This window comes from Aplidium turbinatum, chromosome 13 (assembly GCF_918807975.1).
Source record: "Aplidium turbinatum chromosome 13, kaAplTurb1.1, whole genome shotgun sequence".
Taxonomy (NCBI): Eukaryota; Metazoa; Chordata; class Ascidiacea; order Aplousobranchia; family Polyclinidae; genus Aplidium; species Aplidium turbinatum.
Window position 1 is genome coordinate 4,901,023 of NC_137484.1, and position 23,606 is coordinate 4,924,628.

A 23,606-nucleotide genomic window follows, 5' to 3' on the forward strand; every position below is an offset into this window, starting at 1 on the left:
AAGCGTACGTACCTTTGCACTCGTAGTCTTTGATAATGTTGTCCATTATCCGTTGAAAACCAGGTACTGCATTCGTTAGACCAAACGGCGTTCTCTTCCATTGCCACAAGCTTCCATCGGCTTCGAAAGCAGTGTAATTTCGATCTTGCAGAGGAACTTCTACCTGGTGGTACGCACTTTTTAAATCTAGCGTTGTATAGATGCTGTTCCTAGCAACATTGTTCACTACGTCTGACATAAGAGGTAAAGGATACGCGTCTAAACAAGTGAATTTGTTTATGGTTTGGCTAAAATCGATGACCATACGCTTTTTGTGATTTTCTTGAGTGACCACAAGAGGTTGTGCTCGCCATGGCGAACGACTCGGCTCAATTAAACCTTCCTTATAAAGTCGCTGCACCTCTGAAGAGATAAAACTTCTATCGGCTTGAGAATACTTTCTAGGCTTTGTAGCAATCGGATGGCACTCCTTCCTTAAGTGTTTGAAAAGCTGTATTGAAGTAGACGTTTTAATAGCTTCTAATGCTCCGATCTGTAACGTTGGCATAGGCCCTTCAAATTGAATGTTCACGCTTTTGTGCTGTTTCATAAAAGTTTGTCCGATAATTAGGTCGGTGAGCAAATTTTTCAAAACAGTGACTCCTACATTATCATACTCTTGTCCAAAAAGCGCGACTTTCACGTTACAGATTCCTAAACTTTGCGATGAACATCCTTTCACGGCTAAACCAATGCGGCATTCACTTTCTTCAAGATTTAGTTTTAGACGCTTTCTTAAACGGTCGCTCATGTGACAAAGGGTAGAGCCAGTGTCGATGAGAGCATTGGCTTGAACTCCGTTAACTGTAACAGGGACGTTGACCTTTGCGTGGGTGTCGAAAGATTCGGTTGTCATATTCATAATGACATCTCGTGGAATAGAAGCAGATGAATAAATAGGTTTTCGATTTACCCTGGAAAGACGACAAACTTTTGAGAAATGACCTTTTTTAGAACATTTGAAACAAATAACTTCACGAGCAGGGCAATATCTTCTACTATGTCGCCTATTTCCGCAATAGTTACACTTTTCAACCAACGCGGCGCTAAGATCTGAGCTTTCTTCCTTATCTGAAGAATCTTCAATTTTAAAGGTAGGACGAGTTTCAAAAGCTGTTGCGCCACAATCAAGTGAAGACGGAGTCTGGCTCGCAGTCATTTCGACACGATTGCAAAACGTTTGGGCATCATCTAAGGATCGAGCTTTATCAAAAGTTTGTTGTAGCGAAGCATTTTTGTCCTCCAGCAAGCGTTGTTTAATGTGATTTGACGAAATCCCAGCGATAAACGAGTCACGTATAGCTTCCTCTTTATGCGCAACTGCCGATACGGCCCGAAAGTCACAGGAGAGGCTCAATCGCTTTAAGGTCTGCATGTACTCGTCTAGTGATTCATCTGGCTTCTGCTTCCTAGTTTTTAAAACAAATCGAGAAAACATGGGGTTAGAAACCTTTTCAAAAAGGCGCTTCAGTTGTTCGATAGCTTCATCATAATTTGTTGTCTCACACACCAGTTCATATATTGAAGCGTCTATATGATTTATAAGCAAATTCAACTTGTCTTCAGCTGAAACTTCTCCGAGCTTTTCTAGATAAATTGTAAAAGACTTGTACCAATGCACCCATTGTCGTTTGGCGTCTTTACTTTGCGGGTCCGCAGCTAAGAGTCTAGGGCGCAAGTCTTTTAGATCCATACTTTATTAGCGTAATAAAATGTAGTGAAACCATCTACAATTCCTCTATTAAGAAGTTTATTACGCTAAAATGCAACTAGGTTGTTCTGACGACATAAACTGCAAATATTGAGACTGAAAATAAACACCAGTAAAAACGACAAAGGAACTTAAGGCAACGTAACAAAGCAATCAGCAACGAAGCAATCAGCAATAACGTAAATTACAATGCAACTTAAAGCAATAACACGTCACACAGTTCAGTCGTTTAGTTCAGAAAAGGCAACAACAGTCCTCTCATTAAATTCGCTTTCGTTGAAAAAGTTTCGGCTTGGCACTATGGGTCACCTTAATATTCAAATACTGCTGACATTTCTTGAACAATTCATTCATTTTCTTATTTGAGCAACTGTTTAACGTGATATTTGCCGCAGGAGTCATAGCGGCAATGCAATATGACACAGTACAGTAGTTGAGTAGCATAATTATTACAATAGTCAATAGTACGTTAATTGAGTTTCAGGCAAAGTTTAGGTAGGGGTCCGCAGAATTAATAATTTGTCTAAAGGGGTCCGTGACAACAAAAAGGTTGGGAACCACTGCACTAGTCCATTACATACGCAACTTACACTGAAGTACTTTCTTCATCAAACACAGAGAAATAAAACACAACAGGCAATGCCTTAAATCATTGCATTGTATGTATTTAATGTAAATTTTATGCTCAGTCCACAAATCAGTCAAATAATTTTTAGCCAATCTGCAAAAATGATGACCATCAATATCAAATTTATTGCATACACTGAAAAGCATGTACAGTTTGTACAGTACAAGGAAAGATAGAAAAAAAACCTATATATTAGGGTGTTTCATTTTTTCACCATTTTTGAAATTCAAAATGCCTGGGGTCTCATCTGGTGGTATTTGGGGAAAAAAGTTTACACCCCAAATATTTTTCAATTATGACGTCATATTGAGGTGGTCCACGAGGTTTGAAATTTTTGGGCCTCAAAATCTCGAAATTTGGCCGTATCTCCGGAACCACTCATCATAGATCGACAAAATTAGTGTCAAAATGCGCAAAAGGGTCGGTTTCCTATACCTGATGTAGAGAATATTAAGGTCTGTGTGCTTCAGAAAAAAAGTTATTTCAAAAAATCTTATTTTCGGGTCTATTTTCTCCTGATAAACAGAGATCAGGTGATCAAGATAAGACGTTTTTCTAAATTTTTCCATCTTAGAAGCTGCTATTGCGTAATAATAGTCCGTGTTCGTTTTGCAAGAGATGAAATGGTAATTTGAAGTTATTACTATTATAAGTTAATGTAACCGTTGAGGAAGAGGTATGCTGCTCACCTGCTTTAGATTAAGTGTCATTATGGCCTTAAGGTCAGGTATTAGTAAGTCGATGCAAAACTTCAAGGAATTGGAGAAATGTGCTTCCCCTTAATTCAGATATAGTCAGTCACTATTTTTACTTGAGGAAGAAAGTAGTCGAAGCTAATCCTAAGTTTTTGAAGAAAATACCCCATTTCAAAGATTTGAAAGATGAACTGCTGAAAGATGTAGTTGGCATATGGAACAAAGCTGGTCTTCCAGTGCTTAGCAAACAGAGAAACCTAGCACTTCTGGCATACAATATGCCAAAGCATCGGCACCACTATGTTAGAAATGAAGTAGTTAGATGTCTACACAGTAGCGAAAGCGACTCTGATGGTGACATGAATTGGGAAGATGATAAGGAATACGAGCCTCTGAAACCAGCTGTTGATGAAAAGTGTACAAGAAGGTAGCCTACATTCTTTTTCAATAAATGATAGAAGTTGTGTACTTGCTAATCGTAGGATGACTTCGGTACGCCAGCAGTCAGATCTTATGAGGTCGGTTCTTGGAAAAGATCAAGTGGCTGCAATGCTGCATCACCTTCGACAGTATAACGACAAAAAACGAGAGAAAAATCTCTGATGGAAAGTGAGAACCTTCTCAACTCAGCTTCTGCCATGCAGTTATGTTGTCGATAAAATAGATCGATACGTTTTCTTGGGCCAATTTGTTGATGATAATGGCATGAAGCACGAAAGTGTGCTTGCTGTTAAATCTTTTCCCAAAAGTGTGTCGGTCACTGCAGAACTGATTTTTGGCACCATCATCCAGGAGGCTTGCAGAGTTCACCTATCCCAAGTATATTCAGTCATGGCTGATACGACTGCTCTCAACACAGGAAAAAAGTCCGGAGTCAATACTCGACTGGTCAATTATTTTAATGATGAAGTTGGTCATGATATTCATACCCTTTAATGCATGTTTCACATAAACGAAATATATCTTTCCCATGTCATTTCTTTTGTGGACGGCGCCAAGAAGAGTCCCGGAGCAATGCAAGATGGGGCTTTGCTTAACCAGATAACAAGACTAGACAAGCCCAGTCCTGAAACCTTAACACCAACTATTATTACGCAATAACAGCTTCCAAGAGTAGAAAAATACAAAAAAACTTTCATCTTGATCACCTGGCCTCTGTTCATCAGGAGAAAATAGACCCGAAAATAAGATTTTTTGAAATAACTTTTTTCTGAAGCAGATAGACCTTAATATTCTCTACATCAGGTATAGGAAACCGACCCTTCTGCGCATTTTGATACTAACTTTGTCGATCTATGATGAGCGGTTCCGGAGATACGGCCAAATTTCGAGATTTTGAGGCCCAAAAATTTCAAACCTCGTGGACAACCTCAATATGACGTCATAATTGAAAAATATTTGGAGAGTAAACTTTTTCCCCAAATACCACCAGATGCGACCCCAGGCATTTTGAATTTAAAAAAATGGTGAAAAAATGAAACACCCTACTATATATACACTTTGAAGGTATGTGAAAGGAAACAAAAATAATCTATAACTGGACAACGCTATGTATAGCTCTTGTCAACATGCGCAATCTCTTGACAGAAAACAAATTTGGTTTCATTGATTGGTCATCTGGAGATGTTGAATCAAAAAAAAAGAGAACAGCTTTTGCTAGCTGGATAAGTTGTGTTTATCGAATCAATTAATATGATTACCAGATACCAAAGTCCAATTTTACATTGATTTAACGTATACATTCGTCGAATTAATGTAAACAAACGATGTTTTAAAGGTTGGTTAAGAAAGACAGATTTATCAACATCGTAATACAAAACCATCATCATGATTAGTGACTGCACTGCTCCTTTTTGGAAAGATCACAATAAACACGAAGATGAACGGTGCAAGGAAAGAGTCGGCTACTCTCGCTAGTGGGGGGAAACCGAATTTGAATGATTTGATGATAACAAATAACTAAAGCCGTCAGAGGAGGAAAGCTACTAATGGTTTTGTGTTGAAAGACAATACAACGACAAACAATTAAATACCGGTACGTGAATTCAAAAAGAGCCCAACTCAATTTTTTCAAATTTCACTTTTTGTGCTATTCCGATTCTTTTCAGTGTCTTCTGAATGATACCTGAGAAATAGATGAAACCAAGCAACCACACGGCATTTAACATAATATATTAAACTGAACATAAACTATAAACTACGAACGTTTTCGGCCATACACATTACACATGTTAAGAATGAAACGGCAAAGCTTATGCATTTCGTTTTCAATTTATTGTGTGGATCAGTTATTTATTTCAATGTAAATGTAAAATCAGTTATTTTTTCGTTACTTGAAAAGGGCTAACATGTGTATGGCCGAAAACGTTCGTAGTTTATAGTTTATGTTCAGTTTAATATATTATGTTAAATGCCGTGTGGTTGCTTGGTTTCATCTGTTTATGGTTGAAGAAAGTCACCTCTTTACCAAAATTGTGATACCTGAGAAAACGGCCAATTTTTTCAAGCCTACAATGAAAAATAATAAACATAAATTATATTTCAATATTTCCATTGATTTTAAAAAGGACCCAAAATCCCAGCAATGAAGCTTCAACTTCGTTGTTTCCATAGAATCCTCACGGAGTGAAATTTTCAGGTACAACACTTCTTACCGGTATATCTAAGCATACCATCATTATCGAACTTCCACCACAAAAACAAATGACCGAAATAATTAAAAGCATTCATCACAAAAACATCTTTGTTGGAACTAGGCCTTTCTTGAATTCACATATTCAATTGGGAATATAGAAATTAAAACAATTCAATGAAACATCCTCCGCATTAGCGACGGAGTTAACAAAATGGTGCAAAATCTCAGAACAAGATAAAATTGTCAAATGAAGGATGTGATAGATACAACAAATAGGTATTTTGTGTGAATCTATGACGTCACACTTTATTTTTATCAATGCAAGCATAGTTGGAAACATCTTTACACTAACCTCGTAGGCAAAGCACGCACTTTTAGCCGTTCAACAGTCAACACATGAACAATACCCTGTCACGCATATATTAGTCAGCTCGGTGAGCACTGAGTAGTGTCCGCCTCAGAATCGGTAAGCGTAGGTTTAACACCTTGACTCAGCAAATGAGAGATCCGGAGTGATGATGTACTAGACACTAACCGTCTACTTTGTAAAGCTCTGGAAACAATGCATATGGCAACACTATATATTATGATACCACAGGTAGATCTTCATAACAAGATTGTTTTGTATGCAGAGACTTGACATCCAAAGATTTAAAAGTTTAAGGGCTGGAATCAAAACATATTCATCGTCGAGTTGTTCCTCCAAATCCGGATGCAGTTCGGGTGGATAAAGAGGAGGGTCTTGAAGAGCTCCCTCCGCTTCTGTGTCTTGCAGATGATCCTCCCCAGGAGGACCCCCAACCTGAACCACTTCCTGATCCCCATCTTGAACCATATCCCGACCCCCATCCTGATCCATAGCCAGATCCGTATCCTGATCCGTAGCCAGATCCGTATCCTGATCCATAGCCAGATCCGTATCCTGATCCATAACCTTGGTTCCAACGTCCGTGATTGTTCCTGTTACAATATCACACAATCATGATTAGGCCTAGTGATTTCGTGATCATGAAACGTATCATGGTAACAACCATGCATATGACAGAAGTTGGCAACTTGTCTGCTTTCAGCGTAAGTTTATTTTTTCTATCCAAGTTTTTCGCAGTGTTTCAAACAAGGCAACGAACGTGAGATAATACTGGCCAAAAAGACCGAACATTTAGAGAACAATGCTACAATTTGTTTTCCATCAATACGAATGCTGGCCGTGATTTGATATAAATAATTGAAACATAGAACTAAGTAATTCCAGCAAAAACTATTACGGTTCGTTGAAAACTTCTAAGTAATCATACCTTCTGCCAAACAGGTACCCGGTCAAGCCCCCTAATCCCATCCCGGACCAAAACCCAGGGCCACTTTGAGTATTTTGATTTGTTCCTGTTTCTGTCTGAGACCCATATCCATGAGACTGTGAGGAATGTCCGGCATGATGTGATGTAGCATCATTATACGAAGGAGGAGGTACACCTGGATAATTGAAAAGCGTGATATAATTTTGATTAAAACTACTGTTGCACAACAAACACAAGTACACAACAGCCCATGAATCACTACACCCTATAAAAGCAGATATAAAACATTCTTAAGAAAGTCGCGCAAAAAAAAAGTTTGTCCTAAATTTACTACCAGTAGAAAGTTCCCATGGAAGCTTTATAATAATCTCGTCTGTCAATCATATTCCTTGTGATGGTCAAAACTTACCCTTTTAAAGGCATACTAAATGAAATTTTCAAACGGGAATTGAGCATTAAAATGCGTAAACTGAACATTCAAGAATACATTTCAAAAAAAATTTGTTTTCAATGGCACTGGCAAGGCCCAAAGTCCAATGTTTCATTTATTTTCATTTTTTTCAAAATGACCAAAAAGTGCAAACACAGCTCGAGAATACGTCACAAAAGACAGCAATAACAAAAGCCACGTTACAACATCTGTTGTTTTAACATCAGATCTGAGGTTTTGAGCAAACTGTCTGATGTTGTGACGTTGAAATCTGATGTTTTGATGTACATGCATAGGCGTCGAAATAGGGTGGGCAGGGTGGGCGACGCCCACCCTGCCGTGAAACGAGGGTGGGCAAAATATGTTTCGCCCACCCTGTTTTCATGCCACTTATGAAGTGTTCGTTACAATTATTTCCGTTTTTCTTAAACGCTGGACTATCCAACCAACTGCAGCGCAACTTCTTGTTTTACGCTATGTCTCTCGCTAGGTATCCGACAGAACAAAGCAATTCCGTAACAACGCTGCGTGGAAAAACGGAGGTACGCACTGCATTGTTGTTGCTACGGCAACTGCCACAGCTGGCAATTCCTGGTGAGAGAAAGCCACGTTTAATCTTTACTCCAAATTTGCGTCGGCAATTTGATCTTTTCTCCGAATGGTCTCACTTTCGTTACGTCACAATCAAACTTCAGTTCCCGGTCAGCGTAAGGGAATGTGAATATGACATCATAATGAACATGACAATAAAATAACCGATACAAACTAAAGACCTACTAAAAACAATCGCTTTTACAAATGCGGCAAATCCGAAGGCGCCACTTTAAAGATAACAGGTCACGAGTCACGCGCTTTTTAGGTCGCAAAGGAAAACATAAAAGAAGTTTGTTTAGTTTAGCAGCGCTCATAAGATCGCAAGATGCAAGAAAGAAAACATCCAACCTATTAAAGCTTAATTGCTGCAGCGACGCTAAACGCAGTCTTTGTGAGAAAGACTAACCACACTTTTCGAAATTAGCGTCGGCAATTGCCGAGGTGATTGTAAGGACAACAAGATTACAAGAAAAAACTAATTTTCTTAGACTACACCAGACTAGAATGTTGATTCAATCTTACTATTGCTGGATGTTTTATTTGGGTTACTTCCTACTTCGCCGGCGCTTAGACACGTGCCCAGCTGGGAGAATCTTTTATAAAAATATCACCCTATAATTCAGGCCTCGAAACTGAAGGCGGCCATCGCCGCGATTAACCTACAAAAACCGACATTTTGTCCGCCATGAAGTTCCGAGAAAATTTTACACAAGCGGCCTTGTAAATGAAGTAGTAGTACTTTGCCACTTATAATCACAAAGGACGTGAAAAGAGTTAAAGCACTCGATAAATCACAATACACCCTGTATATTAGGGTGTTTCATTTTTTCACCACTTTTGAAATTCAAAATGCCTGGGGTCCCATCTGGTGGTATTTTGGGTAAAAAGTTTACACCCCAAATTTTTTTCAATTATGACGTCATATTGAGGTGGTCCACAAGGTTTAAAATTTTTGGGCCTCAAAACCTCGGAATTTGGTTGTATCTCCAGAACCACTCATCATAGATCGACAAAATTAGTGTCAAAGTGCGCAGAAGGGTCGGTTTCCTATACCTGATGTAGAGAATATTAAGGTCTATCTGCTTCAGAAAAAAAGTTATTTAAAAAAATCTGATTTTCGGTCTATTTTCTCCTGATGAACAAAGATCAGGTGATCAAGATAAAGTTTTTCTGTATTTTTTCACTCTTGGAAGCTGCTATTGCGTAATAAAAGTCCTTGTTCGTTTTGTAAAAGATGAAACGGTAATGTATTACTATTATAATGTAGGCCTAACCGTTGAGGAAGAGGTATGCTGTTCACCTGCTTTAGATTTTTATCTATCTGTGTCATTATGGCAAGAGGTCAAGTATTAGTAAGTAGATGCAAAACTCCAAGGAATTGGAGAGAAATGTGCTTCTCCTTAATTCAGACATAGTCAGTCACTATTTTTACTTGAGGAAGAAAGTACTAGCCGAAACTAATCCTAAGTTTTTGAAGAAAATACCCCATTCGAAAGATGAACTGGTGAAAGATGCAGTTGGCATATGGAACAAAGCTGGTCTTCCAGTGGTTAGCAAACAGAGAATTGAAGCGAAGTTAAAAGACGTGATAGAGAAGTACAATACAGCAAGAAAGAAGGAAATGAAACGCAGAGGTAATGAGGTTAATCAAGAATGGTAACAGAACTTGTTCGATATTATGTGCATGCAAGTGTTCGATCTCCGAAAATCCGGTTGTTTTTCCAAAGACACTCTCTTGCAGCTGTGAACTCGAAAACCGAGTCCAGGAGAAAGAAATTGCTTTCTTGAACCATCAGAGAAAAGATTGAAAAATGTTTATCGGTGGCATAGATGTCAACCATGTAGAAAAGGCTTTGGAACGGGAAAATCATAAAAGGAGGTGGGAAACAAGCGGTGAAGACAAACGAGCACTTCCGGCATACAATCTGCTTAAGCATCGGCACTACTATGTTCGAAACAAAGAAAAAGAAATGAAGCAGTTAGATATCTACACCGCAACGAAAGCGAATCTGATGGGGCTATGAATTGGGAAGATGATAAGGAATACGAGCCTCTGAAACCAGCTGTTAGGTGAAAATGTACAAGAAAGTACATTCTTTTTCAATAAATGATAGAAGTTGTGTACCTGCTGATCGTAGGATGACTTCGGTACGCCAGCAGTCAGATCTTATGAGGTCGGTTCTTGGAAAAGATCAAATAGCTGCATCACCTTCGACAGTATACCGCCAATCCCAATAACAAAAAAACAAGAGAAAAGTCTCTGATCAAAAGTGAGAACCTTCTCAACTCAGCTTCTGCCATGCAGTTATGTTATTTTGGGCGCGTTGTCGATAAAACAGATTGATACGTTTTCTTGGGTCAACTTGTTGATGATAATCGCATGAAGCACGAAAGTGTGCTTGCTGTTAAATTATTTCCCAAAAGTGTGTCGGTCACTGCAGAACTGATTTTTGACACTATCATCCAGTAGGCTTGCAAAGTTCATCTATCTCAAGTATATTCAGTCATGGCTGATACGATTGCTCTCAACACAGGAAAAAAGTCCGGAGTCAATACTCGACTGGTCAATTATTTTAATGATGAATTTGGTCATGATATTCATACCCTTGAATGCATGTTCCACATAAACGAAATATATCTTCTCCATGTTATTTCTTTTGTGGACGGCGCCAAGAAGGGTCCTGGAGCAATCAAGATGGGGTGTTGCTTAACCAGATAGTAAGACTAGACAAGCCAAGTGCTGGAACCTTAACATCAACTGACCAGTTGAACGTTCCTTCAATTATCACCGTTTCATCTCTTGCAAAACGAACAAGGACTTCTATTACGAAATAGCAGCTTCCAAGAGTGAAAAAATACAGAAAAACTTTATCTTGATCACCTGATCTTTGCTCATCAGGAAAAAATAGACCGAAAATCAGATTTTTTTAAATAACTTTTTTTCTAAAGCAGATAGACCTTAATATTCTCTACATCAGGTATAGGAAACCGACCCTTCTGCGCACTTTGACACTTATTTTGTCGGTCTATGATGAGTGGTTCTGGAGATACAACCAAATTTCGAGATTTTGAGGCCCAAAAATTTCAAACCTCGTGGACCACCTCAATATGACGTTATAATTGAAAAAAATTTGGGGTGTAAACTTTTTACCCCAAATACCACCAGATGGGACCCCAGGCATTTTGAATTTCAAAAGTGGTGAAAAAATGAAACACCCTACTGTATATGCTTGAATTGTTAACAATCCAGTGGCGTATCCTGGTTGGTTGAGCAAGGGAAGCAATGAAACTCGTGGGGGAATAGAGCGTGCCGAAGGCACGTGTTTTCTAGGGGGTCCGGGGGCATGCTCCCCCGGAAAATTTTTGCAAAATTACACTCAAATAATGAATTATACTGCTTTCTGGAAACACTTTTAGGGTAATTTTTGTATGAAATTTATTAGCAGATAAACAGCTATTAACTTATTAAAGGTAGCTCTTACACACGAACGGGCAAAGGGCAAAAATGCGACTATAATTAGAGAACACCAAAAACTCAGCTACAAAGTCAAGTCTAGCTTAGACCTCACATATCCTGTCTTATTCCAAAGTCTATCCAGCCAGGATAACAGTGTAAAGCCAACAATTGGCTCCCCGGCAACAAGACTTCAACAATCGGAAACTTCACTCTGTCAATCTCGGTGACCGGGCCTGCGTCAGTGATTCAAAGCCTCTACAAGTATGCGAAACTGCCAGGATTAAGCTCTGCAAGAAGCTTTCCCAGTCCGAGGATAAAGATTCAATCAATCAATCTTACAAGGCCGATATTATAACCATAACAGTGCCCTAGATTTTCTCATTACATAGCTCACTGGCACAACATCCAAAAGAGCAGAGTTGCCAGACTATGAAAAAGTCTTAAAGCCAAAATAATACAAGAAAAGGCCAAAACAAGGAAAATATTAGACAAAAAAGGCCAAATGAATATATTCACCTGTTTCTATCAAAAATAATAAAATTTACATATATATTTTATAACTTGTAGTGAATTTTAATAAATTGTAGCAAAAATAATTCTGAAAGTAGCCCAAAAAATAGCAAGTTAGCCTATAAAAGTAGCGGATGAGTTTTGATCCGCCACATTACGAGTATTAAATAAGTATAGAACATGTATTGAACAATGTTGAATATGGTTTCATCTGGTAAGGTTACAATATTAGAGAAATATTGATTATTATGCATTTTGAAAAGTTATTTAAAAAAAAACTAATTCGCGGAATTTGGCTAATCTGGCAACCCCGCGACTGGAAGCAATTTTTAAATCGCTTCCAGCGATTAGTTAAAAGAAACGTAAATTGCGAAAACTTTGCGCTGCTTTTTTCCTTTCTTTCAAACTTGTTTCTTCTTATTGCAAAAACGAGAGCAACGGATGCAATACGAATCTTCGCTTCCGTTGGCTTCCAACTTTTTGAAAATTAAAACCGAGTTCAAAATCATACGGGGGGCATGAGTTAAAAACCGTTCTAAATCGCATTTAGGTAAAGAAATTACGAAATCGTTTTACTGAAAAATATCAGCTTCTCTTTTTTCAATTTTGACAGGGGAAGCAATGCTTCCCTTGCTTCCATTGAGGATACGCCCCTGCATTATTGAGTGATCAAGCAGCTGATGTCTGACGATAAGCTGGATGCAAGTGACACCACAATACACTTTATTAATGCGATAAATTCAGTCTTCAAAATTAGCGTCGGCAAATGGCGCATTAGCGTCGGCAATGAAAATGCCGAGGCCACACGAGCGCTTGTAATGTTAGGGTTAAACATTCTTCCCAGTCGTTATGGCACAGCATAGATTTATTCCCTAGTCAACACCCTGATGGATCTTTATGAAAAAAAAGAAGCCTGTGGAGTGGTATCAAAGCCCGAAAGCCGCAAAACGTGGACGCTTCATTGCGAACGGCAAAGACGATATAGATTTACAGCCAAGCTATGAGCCTCTTGATGTGTCTGATTCCAGTGATGACGCGACAACCTCGTGCTCCGATACAGCATCTGATGATTCCGATAGCTAGTTCTTTATCAAACAGACTTTGTGTTGTTCGCAGTATCCCAATTGTGCAGAAATTATGTTAGTGTATATACGTAAATCGAGGCAATCTTCTCGCAGGGAGCTATTAATTTGTTACCTGAATCTGGTTGAGCAATTCACGTTATTTTATGATAATTCAACGTTGCTAGATGTCGAATTAATGTAAAACAAACGTAACTTTCTTATTGGGCATTGTTGTTACGCAATATAACCGAGCGGAAAAATTAAATCGATTTGTGCTGACTCGAACGTTGAATCAACCCAAAATTAACTTACTTTTCCCCGTGAGTTATTTAACGTGAATTCCTGCAACAGCGTGCCACGTGCGTATCTTGTAGCTCGCTTTATCGCTACTTTTGGTATTATTACATCACAACAAATCAAACAGTGCGGTCGTGATAGACTACTCTAGTATACTTTTCGCTTCTGCCGAAGTAAAAATGTGTGTCGAAGTTCCGATGGCCGCCATGTGCTTGTGATTGGCCGCCGAACAGCTTGCTTCAGTCGGACACGTTTGGCCGCCGGAAAAAAAAGGTGTTTCAAGGCCTGCTATTTGCATTGATTTAACTCCAGTAGACGTCAAATTATTGTAAGCATCTACTTCTTGTTACGCCTCGCTTTCCGTTATCTCGTCCAGCTGATACAGCATCTGATGATACCGATTCTGACTAGTTCATCAAACAGACTTTGTGTTGCTCGCAGTGTCCCAATTGTGCCGAAATTATGTTGGCTTATAAGCTTACGTAAATCGAGGCGATCTTCTCGCAGGGAGCTATTAATATGTTACCTGTACCTGGTTGAGTAATTCACGTTATTTTATGATAATTCAACATCGCTAGATGTCGAATTAATGTAAAACAAACGTAAATTTCTTATTGGGCATTGTTGTTACGCAATATAACCCGCCGGAAAAATTAAATCAATTTGTGCTGACTCGAACGTTGAATCAACCCAAAATTAACTTACTTTCCCCTCCCGGTGAGTTTTTTAACGTGAATTACCGTAACAGCGTGCGTATCGCGTTGCTCGCTTTATCACTACTTTTGGTATTATTACATCACAACAAATCAAACAATGCGTTCGTAATAGACTACTCTAGTATATTTTTCGCTTCTTGTTTTAGTACAATCTTTTCCTAATAAATATTCACAGTAATTGCCGAGGCAATTTCAAATTTTTCCGTTTGGCCTCGGCAACGTTTTTGCCGAAGTAAAAATATGCTCATTTCGAAGACTGAACCATTGCGAATTTGCAAACATATACAAAACACATTCAATGAAATTTGTTTGAAAACTCTTGCCCACCCAGAATTCCTCTCTTCTAAGAAAAAATCGACGCCTATGTGTACATACATACATAGCCTACAGTTAAATCGCCGGCAGTAACAACTGTTGCGTGATTAGCTGATTGCTCGTCTTTTATTACGTAGACTGTACACTGTGCACAGTCGGAATAACCCGTTTCGGTGAGTCCGATTTGATGAGTCCGATCCCTTAACGGGGGATTTTTTCAAATTTTTTTTTTAATTATCGGGTACCGTAACCTAATTATCATTGCCGTTAAAGGGTTAGGGGTTAGGAACTCACCGAATCGAACTCACCGAATCGGACTCACCGAATAGTAGCACGCCCGTGTACAGTCGCACGCTTCGCTGCTCAGGCCCATTCTGGTTTTGAAAGCTCTGACAAAAGTACGCGTGGAATGCTGATCAGACTGCAATGGGGCAAAATTTTATTGAAAATTGTTTTATGGTAGCAAGTTAAACACAAAGAACGTGGAAAATCGCCAAGTTAGGTTTTTCCTTTAGTACCCCTTTAACAGCAACAAGTTAAAACATATTTGCAATGCCAACTTTCTTTCATCTATGTGTTTTCAAAATGGACAGCAGATATACAATTGAAAACATTTATATATTAAATTGCAACTTTGTACGTTTAAGCGTGGTTTTTGACACTTAATAAATCTATTCTAGATGACTTGAATTTATTTTTGGACCATCAGTTTATCTCAAAAGCTTATAAGGGCCTTGTTGCTTACAAACATGTGGCTTACGATTCTAATGTACACAGACAGCAAATCAGTCGATTTTTAAAATGACTGATTTGTTGTCTGGGTAGTAGGCTAACTCAGATCATCTTAAAATTTACCGGAACTCGATGTTGAAGACTCAGGTTTAAATCCATATGGTGGTGGTGAGCCACTGTTTCCCCGGTTGTTTCCAGGCCCTCTGAAATGGTGATCTTCTGGAGGCGGCGGCCGGTGTTGATTGTTCCCTTGTTGATTACCTCGTCCCATCTTGTAAATCATAAATCCTATCGCAGACACTAACACGATAAAGATGAACCAAGATCCTCCACCAGATGAACGCTTGGAAGCATAGTGGGAATCCGAGTTCGACCAGTAACTGTTCCGGCTTTTTCCCGCTTCTGTGTAATCTATCGTGTACTCGAGACCACATGATCCTGTAAAGACAATACAAATTTACAAAAGATTAAGACAAATCACCTCACACAATGAAACTTTGCTGAATTAGGTTCTATTATACTGAGTACATCTGATACCAAAGCCTAATATATGACGAGTCTCTGCCTAATATGCGCAACCACATATTTTGCAGGCCTGAATTAGCATAGTGCCATGTCAGTGTTTCCAACCTGAAGTCATATGTGGTAAAAAACATTGCTTTAAAATATTTGAGAGGGAAACATTATACTGCTTTGGTTTTTACAAAAAGTAATAGCTTACTCAATTTAGGGTGAAGTAAATTTTGTTTTCACAACAAGTGCCCTGTACCCAGGTGGCAGATGACCAAACCACCTTGGAAGTTGTTTTAGGCCTATAAACGCCTTTTAATACATCTGGTTTTTTGACATCTGGTTTTTTGCCTTTTAACCCTTTGCTTTTCAACGTTATTTTGGAAGTTAACTGCTCAAGGGGGGGCCGTTTTTGGATCAAATTCAATCAGCTGTTACGTGTTATCCGCTGGTGCTATTTCAACAGAAGTTGCCCTGGTGTGAAAAAAAATCATTTGTCTATAAGTTTGAAAAGTCATTATTTTAAAATTTTATATGTTAAGCTTCATATTTCAATTTTTGCAAAGGTACCCAAAAACGACAATTTTGATTTATCTTGCCGCTATTTAATTACCATGCTAATCCGATTTCATGCAAAGTTCTGAAAAACAATGAGCTCGATCGAAGGCACGAAGTGTGTGTGCGGTGTGCCGAATCATTGCATTGATAAAGATTTACTTACGACTTGCGAGCAAATCTTATTGTAAGCTATTCACTGATTCTAAAATAGTTACAATCAGAGTAATATTGTTACACGAATTTGAAAAAAAAACAAAACTGCGTTTGTTGTCTTACATTTTTGTCCTAAACTAATGCATTTCCAAACTCATGGCTAGCTTCTAGTTTTATGGCACCAAATTTCTCATAAGTAACAGCTTAGCCTGCTTGAATAGCTGTTTACATCTTCGTTTGTGTATTTTAGGTCTACAATTGAGTTCAAATTAGGTGCTTTTGAAAGTTCAAATTAGGTGCTTTTGAAATTGTGGATTTGTGCCAAGTCGCATCACAAATATCATGCAGGCTACATCATAAGTCATTACCGGTGTTTATAAACATAACTCATAAATTACATCCACAAACAATACAGCATTTACATCAACAAAGATAAGTTCGAAGCTAAACTTTTTATTGAAGATTGCGTCAATCAATTTGAAAATACATTTTTAGTCCTCCTGCATCGAAACAATGCAACAGTGAATTGAGGAACATGCGTAAACAAAGGAAATGTGAAATAACCCACAGTCAGCAAAGCTACATAAATTTAACGTTAACAAATGTTGAATCAATGTAAAAGGACTGGATTGCTGACTGGGTCGTCATTGTTTGAAACACAAAAAATACGCGTAAAGGCGACAACATCAGCAAGGCAGCGATTATGTTTCTAGCCAAAAAAAAAATTAACTTTTGACTTCAAAGATAAAAATGATTATAACGAAGCTTCAAAGTTTGTCGTAAAAAATATTGCAGAGATACAATAAACATAATCATTTTGTGCCAGATTGTGAGAAGACTTTCTAGATTCTTTCCAAACATTTGCAGGATTGCAAATTATTTTCTATAACTTTATATTGCCAAAAAATGGCTTCTTTGTTGAAACAACGTGGCTACAATTCTAGAAAAAATTCTTAGGCCTACTACATTGAAGTAATGAATTTTTTTTTGTGATTTTGCTGATGACGTTTTACAATATCCGAGAAGTAAAAATAATAATGATGAATTATTTTACAATACCGTGGTTTGCAAGCGCTTCACAAAAAATTGTTGGGGGAGAATTTACCATTAGACGTAGAACGTCTGTAAAAGAAAATTGTCGGTTTACGTATTTATAATGTTTATTGCGCTGTTCGAATTATAAACTGCCTGTATTGTCTACCTTTGTGGTTGCCGGCCAGCTTAGAGCAGCATGCAAACTACGCGTTTATGGTATTTGCATCGTGTTATGATTCTCGAAAATTTCCCACAAGGTCTTTATTTTTATCGTGATATTTTTGTGCCTTTTCTGTCCTAAACTTGAAGTCATTGTGCAGCACAATCCACATCGGTTTTTAGACTCAGTCTTCATTGAAAATGTTTTGTGTGGTGCATCATTTCAAGTAGTGTCTTCGCCTAAGCTGTTACACAAACCGCCCAGAACCAGGTTGATTATTATGTATCTTACAGCCGTTGAGAGCCCGTTATTGTTTGTGTGGAATTATTAGTGTAGATGTCTGACTACATTCATGCCAAAGTCGAGCAAATTCTGCTTTCGGGATCCTTGCCGTTATTTACTGTATTTTTTGTTGATAAGTTTAGGCAGCATTTTTCAAAGATAAATGAAGACATCGGTATTGTTCGTCACTTAGATTTAGTTTTCTCAGCATTGTTTATTCATTCTTTGATCCACTAGCTTGCCCACTTTTGGTATAATCGGATCGTTTATAAATGGCGGGCCTTCACAATAGCCGGCCTCTTATACATTGGCGCAACGTATTCAGATGTTGAATCAATGATGAAAAAAGCTGATTTGTTGTTTGTCTGATGTGACGCCTAGCTTTATGCCTCTTCTACATTACAAAATATTTAGTAATGTAGATGAGGCATTATCATCTTTATTTTGCGCTCTTTGGAACAACACACAGTGCGCTGTGAAACAAAAATGCAGGACATAACAACAAGTAGGCGACATAAAGCAGGGAAGGGACATGTAGCCATCGAGTTAGCTGCTACGTGTAAATGGAGCCTATCTCATAATTTTGAGTGTATCTCACAATTACTGTTTGCAAAAACGCCATTTCTTCGGCCTCTCCCAAAAGCATTTGCAGTGATACATTTCCTCAATTGCAAGTTTTGTCAATGAGAGCATTTCCATAGAACGTTTATTTCGAAACCAGGTTTTCGTGCATTTACCCAAGAGAAGATTTCTTATTGTAACGTTTTTTATTCGTCAATGAATATTATCTGCTTGAAACAACTGTTTTGAATAGTTTGTGGCCTACATAGCCTACTATTTTGATCGTGGATTGCTATTCTTCTTTGTAGAGCTGATAACGCAAAAAACGTTTGCTATTATTGTTTCTAATTAACAGCTTTGTGATCACTGGCTTTTCTTTTGTGGCATGAGAAATAACACGCTTTGTATTATTGAGGTCAAACCAAACAAAGGAAAACAAGAGGATGTTTCTCTCTGCTCGCGCATATCGATGCACGAAGCAATTATGAGCTTATGGCTTGTTATCGCAATGTAATCCATTTCACGCTTTGCTGGAAGTGAGCTAGAAATAGCAAAAATTCACCAAAATCTTGAATTTACAAAAAAACTACACAACTGTTAGCATCAAATTTAATATCATCAGATCCGCCTGGCAATTTTAGGAAAAGTCAAGAAAAACCAAGTGCATGGCGTTACTGTGCTTCAAATAATCAAAGGAAATATGAGGGGGGGGCCAAATCTGGCCTCCCTTTGAGGAGCAAAGTGTTAATACATCTGGTTTCTTTACTTCAATACAAATTTTCTAACATGACACTACCTCTCAAAATATAGGGGTCATTTGGGTGATCGTATCCTTCACAGGAGACTTGGATTTTGCCAAATCTGTAGGAATCATCCATATCAGTTTTGCATTCCCACTGCACGTCAAACCCATCAGAACCAACATTTCGACACTGCAGGACAATTAAAAACAATTAGGTTTAGACATGGCCACCTGGAGATGCGGCCTGATTTGTCACATTTTGCAGATTTTGATTACAGCTACTGCTAGTGCTTGACCGACATTTTTTGAGATGTTTTTACTTTTTGCGGTTTCCTACTGACATAGAACTTTTTTGTTGCCTTGGAGAAGCAGTAGCAAATGAGAAAAAGTAAGTTGAAAAACGCAAAATCAGACTGTTATTGAAAATTAACAGTCTGACTAAAACCTTCGAAATCAAATTTTCTTTGTTTTTCAACATATGAGAATGTTAAAACCTGTTGTGTCATCTGGAGGAAAGAATAAAGAAAGCGTAAAAATCTAATTTTTAGACAAATTTGTTAAAACGTTCGCCCAAAGTTTGAAAAACCTGGAAATTTCTGCAAAATGTGACAAATCAGGCCATATCTTTAGGTGGCCATGGTTTAGACGTAAAAAAATACTTCCAAGTTCCCATAACAACAACAGCAAAAGATGAGCCATGCTCAGCAGTCGTTAAAATAGGGAAAAAGTACCATATATTATATATAATATATATAATATATATATTATATATATATATTTATATATATTGCATTAGTCTTTGGATGCAAAACAATCGTAAAATAAAAACAAAAACCAATAATGCATTAAACTTACGGAACAATATCAGAACTAACTCAATTTGTCTTGGTCAAAAACTTGGAGAAAAAACGTCTAAAAACTTCTTGGAACCAGTGAAACACAATTCGAATATGCAAGTATATAATTCAAACATGGATCGGTTGATTTAACATGCTACATGTAGTAGAAAATCACAAATACCGTATATACCCGAGTACAGGTCGACCTCGTGTATACGTCAACCTCTATTTTTTCACTAAAAATCGGTGCCAGATTTTATTCTTTCGTGTATATTATGTCGAGTAGCTTTTCCCAGCACTGCCACTCGGTAGTTCATCTAAGTATTGGCATTGACACAGTGAAGTATACTCTATATAACATGTACGGTAACAGCTGATGAACGACAAGCACAAAACAGCAACATCACAGTTGGCTACCAGTAAATGTGAACTGGAATAGTCGCCAACCACTATTTATCACAACAAAAAGTAAACCAGCTATTCACGAATGGAATGATTCTCCCTGTAAGAAAAATTGTCATATGATTTAACAGAACAGATTGTTGCGTTATCAAATGCATAGGTAACTTGTAAACAACAGCCTCCCGCAGTAACCTGCTGAACCGTTTTTAAAGATAGTGACATTTTTGACACGAAAATCGAATACTCTAAAAAAATAATTAAGTTTTGAGAACGGCAATATTTATATCTACGACCACCACCATTTTAACATCTTTTCTTTTATCAGTTTTCGATTTTATTCTCACATAGATTAAGAAGAATTTAACTTATCTGGTTGCCGTGACAAAAACGTTAACCATTTTGCTGGCCTAGTTTGTTTAAATTTAATGACTTTGATTTTTCTTTCATGGCCGCTCTTTTCCAGCTGTTTCATTAATATCGACGTCATATTGCGCGTCGCGCCAATGGACACGCTTTTTGAGCGTCTGCAGGCGTTGAATCAATGCAAAAAGGTTTGATTTGCCAACTGGTTTAATTGCAAACAACAGGTGTTAAAAATTAGCGTGACACTTTTTTGTTCACAGAATTCTTTATTTGATGACTTCGGCAATTGCCGATGATGATTTATTTATGATTCAATAGAAAGGATTGGATTGATATCAGATGCATATCCTGCCAGCAAAAGTCGACGATTCTACATTGCTTCAACGTCTGACAGGGTAAAAACGTCGACTTTTACTAGCTGGATAAGAATCGAATAAGATTAAATTCCGCTCATTTACACATGAAAATTAGCATGTGGCCTCTCCCAACTGAACACTGTGTGCTAAATGAAACCAAAAACGAGCGGTAAAAAGTCATAAACCAAAATGGAGTCAAAATCTTGTCCGGTGTATATTTGTATAAGTCGATTCCTGCTTTTTGAGGTGAAAATCACGACCTATATTCGAGTATAGACGGTATGAAATTTCACAAAACAACAGCCTAAGAAAAACACTAATTGGGTGTGCAACTGTTTATGCATAATTTCCTTAGAGACACGTAGAAGTAAAACAAGCAGCTAGTTTCTGTTCAAAAATAGAGAATAACCAAAAGGAAGTCATTCAAAAATATATATTATACAATTTCACTTCTTTTCTGAAAAAAACATTTTATCTATTATGTCAGCTCACATTTTCTCTCTTCTTAATACATATAGTGGAATATTTATGGTTAGATATTCGGCTACAATGTACGTAATCATAGGCGTAGCCGGGGGGGGGGGGGGCGAAAGAGGCCATGGCCCCCCCAAATTTTCAAAGTTTGGATTCCGAAGCTGAACCCTTTGTTGAAAATATAAAATAATTTGTATAAATTTATATTGTTTATCAAGACATCTGGCTATTAACACCCCCCAGGACTTGTTTTAGACACACAGAAAGACACCAATAAATTTTGAAAATTGTAAATCGCACAAAGTTTACGAGTTCTTTTAACTAATCTGTGGAAGCAATTTCAGAATCGCTTACTCTGTTGGGTTTTTTTGTAACTAAGTTTTTTTGCGTTCTCTAATTTTAGCCGCAACGCAGTTTTTGCCGGTTTGTGTGTAACAGCTACCTTTAATAAGTAAATAGCTGTTTATCTGTCTATAAATTTCATACAAATATTACCCTGAAAGTGTTTCCAGAAAGCGCTATAATCCATTATTTAAGTGCAATTTTGCAAAAACTTCCGGGGGAGCATGCCCCCGGACCCCTCTAAAATACGCGTGCCTTTGGCACGCTCTAACCCCCCCATCAGCTTTATTGCTTAACCCACCAGGAAACGCCACTGCAGATGTCTTAAATTAAACACTTTGTTGTTCTCTTCAGTTCATCAAACATTTGGCCCCCCCAATTTTTTTTTATGGCTACGCCACTGTGCGTAATAACAACATTACATTACCTGAACAACTTTTGGTTGAAATGCCAAACAGCCTGCAGATCCACCAACACATTTAAGTTGAGGGACGCTGCTGCTGCGCCTACCAGTGGTATGTTTTCCTTCATGAAGAGTAAGCGCACTAACTTGATCAAGACGAACCCTTTCGCTGTCTGTAATTTAAATTTATTGACTATATATAATACATAATGATGAAAAACGACAAATTTACAAACACTACATACCAACAACTAATCCAGCAAGTATACAACTGCTGCATAGAGGCAAAAACAGAGATTGTTTAACAGTTCATTAAGTACTAAGTAGGCTGGGCAAGAACTATCACTAAAAAAATCATGACCATGCAGTTTTGTAATCTGAAAATTATAAAATTCAAATTGAAGCTGAGAAATCGATCAAAAACATACCAACTTGCCATGCTCCCACCACTATGATCGAACACATCACTACGATCAGAAAAGTTTTATAAATCATCTAATTTTTTATTTTACTATAGTAGGCTATACTTATAACAGTTTTTCTAGGCTTATATCTGAAAGCATTGTAATTATTAGTCATAAAAAGTGTGCTACATTTCACAATTAGCTACTGTTTCAGCAGATTGGCTGCTGTTTTGTATGAGCGACCTGAATGTATTCCAGTGGTTGCTTAGCTGTAAGAGGAGGCAACGCGAATTTTCTTTTGTTGTAAACCGAGGTATTTTTCCACAGGGGCGAGTTTAGTCTGATGGAGGGCCCGGAGCACTTTTAGATCGGGCCCCCCCGTGCAAAAAATTATTAAACCCACCTACAAAATTCATTTTACAATGTTTTCTTTTATTTTGATGTAAAAATTAAATGTCAATCACTGACAATGTTCGCTTTAATACAAGACACTACTTTTTGTATAAGATAGTGCAAAATGCAGAAACGTGAGAGAAAAAAATAAAAAAAATGCCGTTTACCGCGTCACGATCGCGTCACGCGAATACCGATGGGAAGTGGTTAAATACAGATAATACATATAATAAATATCGAAGCTGGTATACAAGTCTCCCCCCCCCCCCCCCCCCTTGGCAACTCATGACAAAGAGGAATTGAACAAAAGATGTGGATTGAAGTGTGTGAACAGTAAAGCAAAGGTAAAGTAGTTTCACCCTATATGTTTGGTTGAGTCCTGTCTTTGTCATGAGTTACCAAGGGGGGGGGGACTCTCCTAAATATGTCACAGACTACATCAGGGGTCGGCAAACTTTCTGTACCAATGGGCCAAATCTACAAACTTCCGGTAACGTGCGGGCCGCATAAA

General features: G+C 37.9%; 1 protein-coding gene across 1 annotated transcript; it reads right to left on the reverse strand.

The window, feature by feature from the left end:
• Positions 1 to 1,726: 1,726 nt before the first annotated feature.
• LOC145782105 (store-operated calcium entry-associated regulatory factor-like) lies at positions 1,727 to 22,849 on the reverse strand. Its single transcript, XM_082593851.1, has 6 exons — positions 22,727 to 22,849; positions 22,323 to 22,471; positions 19,174 to 19,309; positions 15,242 to 15,556; positions 7,004 to 7,178; positions 1,727 to 6,668 (listed from the first exon to the last, which is right to left on the reverse strand). Exons 1-6 carry the CDS (start codon positions 22,791 to 22,793, stop codon positions 6,392 to 6,394), a joined length of 1,119 nt encoding a protein of 372 aa, XP_082449977.1. The 5' UTR covers positions 22,794 to 22,849; the 3' UTR covers positions 1,727 to 6,391.
• Positions 22,850 to 23,606: the final 757 nt, after the last annotated feature.